General features: G+C 34.1%; 1 protein-coding gene across 1 annotated transcript; it reads left to right on the top strand.

The window, feature by feature from the left end:
• The first annotated feature begins 3,698 nt into the window (after positions 1 to 3,698).
• Positions 3,699 to 6,408, top strand: LOC102662018 (dr1-associated corepressor homolog). Its single transcript, XM_006578492.4, has 2 exons — positions 3,699 to 3,957; positions 4,218 to 6,408. Exon 2 carries the CDS (start codon positions 4,414 to 4,416, stop codon positions 6,085 to 6,087), a length of 1,674 nt encoding a protein of 557 aa, XP_006578555.1. The 5' UTR covers positions 3,699 to 3,957; positions 4,218 to 4,413; the 3' UTR covers positions 6,088 to 6,408.
• Positions 6,409 to 6,610: the final 202 nt, after the last annotated feature.

Here is a 6,610-nt window from a genome sequence, read left to right as displayed (position 1 = left end):
ATTGTATTTTTCTTTTGTTTCTTTTGCTAAGAGCACCTTTAGTTTTCCTTTGTTTTTTTTATTATGAGAGGTCAAGCTTAAATGAGCACTTTCAGGATTTGTCTTTTTGCAGCCTCTCTTCCTCTTGCATACAATGAGATATAAGCTTATTAATGGACTATTTGTCCTTCTAAGTGTTATAGCTCACTTTGAATTGTCCAAAGTGTGCAAGAAGTGAGATCAAATCTAAATGCACGAGCAGGTCTTCACCAAGCTCTAGCTTAAGTGCTTTCAATCTTGATGTCAAGTTAGACATTTTCATTATGTACTATCTTATATAACTTTCCTTTTTTTTAACAAAAAAACTACACCTGCAAAAAGCTTCCTTATATATATATATATATATATATATATATATATATATATATATATATATATATATATATATATATATATATATATATATATATATATATATGGTCATCAACATTGAAGTTACCGGTAATTTTTTGAATTTAGAAAATTTTGGAGTATATAAAAAAATTAAAAAATATATATTTTTAAGCACGAAAACATCTCTATCAAGTTTTTTTAAGACACATTGATTCACTATTATTTAAACTTATATATGTATGTGTCTGTCAATTTTTTAAAATTATTAATTAATTTTAAATTTCTTGTCATTTTTTTTCAAATCACATTTCTCAAAATGTTTTCTTTTCAAAAAAAAAATCAATTCAAATCTTAGTAATTTATATTTAAAATTATTTCATTTCTAACAAGTACCTTTTCTCCTAATTTAAAACTAGCTACTTAAATTTTCTTGTTTATTTATTTAAGTTATATATATATATATATACATATATATATATATATATATCTGGAAATTTAAATATTTTAATTTATAGTTTAAAATTTTACTCAAATAAAAAAATACATGAATAATAAACAGGTTGATCGGCAATTATCGTTATAATTTCTTATCTTTGGTAGTCATGTTGACTGCAGTGTTAGAATAACTTCTGCTATTGTTTTATTTTAATAGAAAATTCTTATTATTTTATCTTATCCAACGAATCGAACATAATTAAATTTGATTAAAATTCTAATAACGAGTAATATTTTTTACAAAATCTTTCTAGCTCAACTCAAAAAATTGCCGGCATGGCCTCCTTTTGAGTCCATGCCATTTGAGCTTTGCCACGCTGGCCAATCTGTGACGATATTATAGTTATAGTAAGTAAGCATGAATCCAACGCCCGATGGATTATTCGTCATAAAACAAAGCAATTACTGATCGCAACATTGGACAGCTTGTATGTATTATTTATATCTTATATGGGCGGATCAAGGAACTAGAGTAGTGATGCCTTACTTAAGAAGATACCTTTAATTAATTTATTTTCTAATCATATTGTTGCCCCTACTTTTTTGTATGTATTTCCTCAACTTTCTCTCTTGGAACGATTAGCTCAGGTAGACTGGAATAGTGTGCATGATGCTAATTTGTTAGCATCACAGTAAAATATATTATACTAATATATGATAGAGTGATGATGTAAATTGTTTTTTTTTATATTAATTATTTCGTATGATTTTATAATGTCTATATTATGAGTGTGATTCTTATTAAACAAAATCTAAACCAATCAAGAGAAGACTAATTCTCAATAATATATTTTCAATCATTTCAAAGTTAAAAATGTCTTTTAAGCACCTTCAAAGTTACTACTATAAGATCATGATATAAATTAGTCAATAATAGATATACCATTATTTGTTTATTTTAAAAGAACCTTATTCATTTAAAACAAATATCAGTTTTAACATACCACAGATTCCATCAATACTTAGAAATTAATTTCAGTGGGGTGTAACTTTTACATGGAGCATGCTACAAAACTTCCAATGAAATAGAATCCAAGTGGTGAAAGAAAACACGGGAAGATCCAGATCAACATCATTGGATTTAACATAATTCGGCCCAGAATTAGTAAATTACTTTGCTTCTCCACTAATTTAAACTCCAACGAAACATCTGCTTTATATTACTTTCATCATTGTAATAAACTACAATACCTTTACAAGGCACCAGAAGACAAAGAGTATCACAGGAACTTTGTTTGCAAGCAGTTAAAAAACTTTTTAAAAAAAACAGCAAATAAGTAGTTTAAAGTTTCTTAGGACTACTTTGATCCTTTAGATGAATTGAGGGTAACCAAAAGTGATCAAAGAGCCCAACTGACCTTACTAGCAGGCATTAGCTAACACTCCTGTAATGGATAACTTCTCCATATTCTTGTTTGCATCCAATAAACAATTTTGGAGAATTTAGGTTTATTAATTGATCCTTGGAGATTTTTATATCCTTAGGAATCAAAGACAATTATTGAGAGCTTACAATAATTTACATACATGTTCAACCAGTTAAACTAAACCCCTCGATCCCTTAGGACATTTACAATGTTTTACACAGAAAATTCCAAAAAGGTATTGAAACAAAAAAGAGATAGCATGGTGATACACTCTTGGACTCAAATAAATGTGCCAGATTTTAGTTGCATTACTTCACCAGCTCAGCTTGTACCTGGCTTGTGTTTTGGTGGCATGGCTCAGTTCAGCTATAGGTGCAACTAAAAGAAATAGACCTTATATCCAAGGGTAAGAGCAACCAATATTTAAGAATAAGAACTTAAAACAAATGAAATAAAATAGCAGGCAACCCCACTTGATAATGACCCACTAATCCAAATGTTTGAGAAATTTCACTTTACCATAATGCCCTTGAATGTGCCTTACTCAATCCCAGTAGTGGAGAATCAAGAAAACAGTGGCATCGACAGACTTTGGTCAGAAGAGGAAGGTTTACACTACCCTTTCTAATACTTAGCTTATTAATATATTTTATATTATTGAATAAAATTTTCATAAGTCTCATTAAATGATACTAATGAAACTCTATACAGAGAATAAGACACATTATTTAATAAAGGTTAAATTATTAACTTGATTTTTGTAGTTGTCCTTGTTTTAAGTTTAATCCATACATAATAAAATTGTATAAGTTTTAATCTGTCAAGTTTTGTTCATTACCACAAACACAATGTAAAACTTACTTAGAACCATTACAAAAATTTTCATGATAAATCATTATAAAAAATTATGGAAGAACTAAAACTTATAATTTGATCTCATAGAGACGGAAGCTTAAAAAGAAAACAAATTTTAAACATCAAGTGAATTTTTTTTTAATCCTAAAAATTAAAAGCAGATTTAAGAAATTTATAATAACTCACTCATTAGAAATTAGTATCAAGTGAATAATTTAACAAATAAAAAACATACATGAATTTTATTCAATGGTAATAGTAGAATATGAATTTTATTAAAAAACAGTCTTGGGTGGTGGGTGGAATATGAAGCAATTGGAGGGTAAGCCTAAGCCATGCAGGGGACTCACAAGAAAAATCTGTTGTAAATCCAACAAATGAGGAAACATATCAGTATTAGAAAGTCCAGAAGAATAACGGCCAGAGAGTGGAACCTTTCACTTGAAGTGTTTTATAGCATTAGTGGTACAACAGAGAGAGAGAAAGAAAGAAGAGGCATTTCCTTAATAGCAAGACAAAGGAAGGAATAGTTTGGAGGAATGCGGTTAGTTTCAGCAGGTTCCAAATGGACGCTGACGTGGACCAATCTGAGACCGTTGGATCAAGGGGTGGCGTAGGATCCTCAGTTGAGTACACGTGCTGTCCCTCTCTCTCTTTACCACTCTTTTCTTTTCTTTCTTTCTTTCTTCTTTTTTATTAATAAAACTTTGCTTCCATGCATGGATTTCTCCCCCTCCTAATATAGTCAAGTTTTAGAGACAGAAAGAATTGGAGAAACAAACGCTCACTCACTCACTCACTCCTTTGTTTGTTCTTTTCTCCCTTGGCTTCCTCATCCATCATCGCTATCATTAGCAAATTAACAAAGGTAACTCACACAACTCAACTCCTCCTCCACCACCTCTTCAAACTTTGATTTTTTCTTCACAATTCAACTTCCCCAAAGGACACGATGAGCTACTAGTACTAGTGCGTGGTGCATAGCTAGTAGTATTCTCAAGAAAGAAAGAAAAAAAGCTTTTATAGTTTATATAATAGTTTGTGCTACTACTACACGTTCTCTTGTCCCTTTTCTTTTCCTCTTTTTTTCTGCCTTAGATCTTGCACTCACCACCTTGCAATTTTCAGACATGGGGTTTCTCTTCTTCTTCTTCTCCTTATTTTTCTTCTCTCCAACCACTTTCAAGATGTGATGCTGATCTGGGGTGTTGCTGTTTTTCCCTTGTGATCGATTTCTCTTGTGTTGGTGGTGATCAAGAAAGTGTGGTTAATTTTGCTTTCTTTGCTGATCCGTGCGTGTGTGTGATCTTGAAAAATCAATCCAATGGAAGAAGATCAAGAAGTGAAACACATGTGCAAGTTCTGCAGCAAGAGCTTCCCTTGTGGAAGATCCTTGGGTGGCCACATGAGGTCACATGTCACCGCCAATGTTTCAACCGAGGCAGAGAAGCTTTCATCTTTCAACAACAATGGTGGAGGAGGAGATTCTGATCAAGGAGGAACTAACAATGGAGGAGGGTATGGTCTGAGGGAGAATCCAAAGAAGACTTGGAGGTTCAATGATTCGAGTGAGGACAACAACAACAACAACACTACTTTGTTGGTGTTGGACAAGTTGTGCAAAGAGTGTGGCAAAGGGTTTCACTCTTGGAAAGCTCTGTTTGGTCACATGAAGTGCCACTCTGAGAAATTGTCCCAAAACAACAACAGCAGCAGCAGCTTATTATTGGAGGATCAAGATTCGTGGAATGATAATAACACCAATGCTAGCCAGAGCCAGAAGATGACGGTGTTGATGGATGATAGCCACTCTGAGAATGAGGCCACGGCTCCGAATCGAAGGAGAAGATCCAAGAGGAGAAGGACAAGGTACATGGCCCCTTCAACTTCTTCTGTGTCCCTTGTTTCTGAGGCTCATGAGCAGGAGCAGGAAGAGGTTGCAATGAGTTTGATGATGCTTAGTAGGGATGTGAGTCCTTGGTGCGGTCTCAATTCTGTTAATTCAATGCAGTTTGAATCTCCTTCTTTGGTTCCAACCAATTTGGATTCTAAGGCTGAGGGCAAGAGGGTTGTTATCTCTAATGGTTCTGAGAAAAAGGTCACCAAACCAAGGGATGTGAAGTGGGAGTTTTGCAATTTGGATGTTTCAAATCTCAACTCAAAAGGGAAAATGAGTTCAGAGCTTTTGGGTACTCAGAGTCCTGGAAGTGAATTTGGGGTCAACAAGACCATGGTTTCTAATTCTGCATTTGAGGACAATGAAACAGATGATAATCATAATAGTAACAATAAGTGCACTTCAATCAAGGCAAATTTTATGGACTCTGAGTTGAAGTCAAGTTCTTTGAAGAGTTGGGTGAACAACAAGCCCTCAGAAGATGAATTTAGCAAAAGCTCCAATAAGAGAGGAAAGTTTGAGTGTACTACTTGCAAGAAAATCTTCCACTCATACCAAGCACTTGGAGGCCATAGAGCTAGTCACAAGAGGATCAAGGGTTGCTTTGCTTCAAGAAATGAGAGCAGTGAGAACAGCACTGAGTTGGAAGCAGAACTCTCCCCTGACCATACAACAGAAAATAAGCTTCTGAAGAATGAGTATGTGGAAGAACATGAAATGGTTACTACTGTTACTACTACTACTACGACTACTGCTATTACTGATTTTGACAATGAGATAAACACAGTGAGAGATTCCAAGAAGGGGAAAGTGCATGAGTGTTCAATTTGCCTCAAGATTTTTCCATCTGGTCAAGCATTGGGTGGCCACAAGAGATCTCATCACTTGGCTGGTGGGTCTGAGAGTGCTAGAAATTTTCAAAGTCAAACAATTGTACTTCAGGAAGCAGCACCTGAAATTAGGGACTTTTTTGACCTTAACCTTCCTGCTTCTACAGAGGAAGAAGGCACTGGCCATCGCCATGCTGAGCATTACAAACCTTGGTGGGTAGTAGGAGGAAATCACAAGCAGGAGGCACTGGTTGGCCTCATTTCTAACTAAAGTAAACCTATCATAGTTCATTCCAGCAGAGGTTTAAAGTTCAAACTGCAATTCAACTTCAGAGTGAAGATTCCAAACTGTATAGAAAAAGTTTATGCACTTATTTCATTAATTCTTTACAGGATTCATGTCTTCTTTGAGGTATTTCTGTTATTCTTCAAGAAGTTCATAAGGAACTTTTTTTCATATGTTTCTCTTTTTCATTTTCTATCTTTTTTTTTTTGGTGGGGGTGATATTTGTTGGTTACTTTGTTCATACTTCAAGGAATAAGTTCCTTGCTGCAAATTTTAAGCTCATGAATTTGGTTTAACAGATTTTAACACTTGTGGTGTTGTTTTCACACACTCTTACACCCCCCCCCCCCCCCCCCCCTCCCCCCCTTGCAACTTGTATGAATACTAATTGTAGTGCGAAATTCCAAAAGTGACATTTTTGTGGTAATTATCTTTTCTTTGCATCAAAGAAAAATGAATGAGGTGTTGAAAAAATAGGGATAGGTACTGGACGTCATAACACATGACA

This window comes from Glycine max, chromosome 4 (assembly GCF_000004515.6).
Source record: "Glycine max cultivar Williams 82 chromosome 4, Glycine_max_v4.0, whole genome shotgun sequence".
In the NCBI taxonomy this organism is placed as follows: domain Eukaryota; kingdom Viridiplantae; phylum Streptophyta; class Magnoliopsida; order Fabales; family Fabaceae; genus Glycine; species Glycine max.
Note: the sequence above shows the minus strand (reverse complement) of the source record. Positions and strands in the feature narration are given on the sequence as shown.

Coding starts and splice junctions, on each gene's coding strand:
- LOC102662018 (XM_006578492.4), top strand. CDS start 4,414: ATGGAAGAAGATCAAGAAGTGAAACACATGTGCAAGTTCTGCAGCAAG.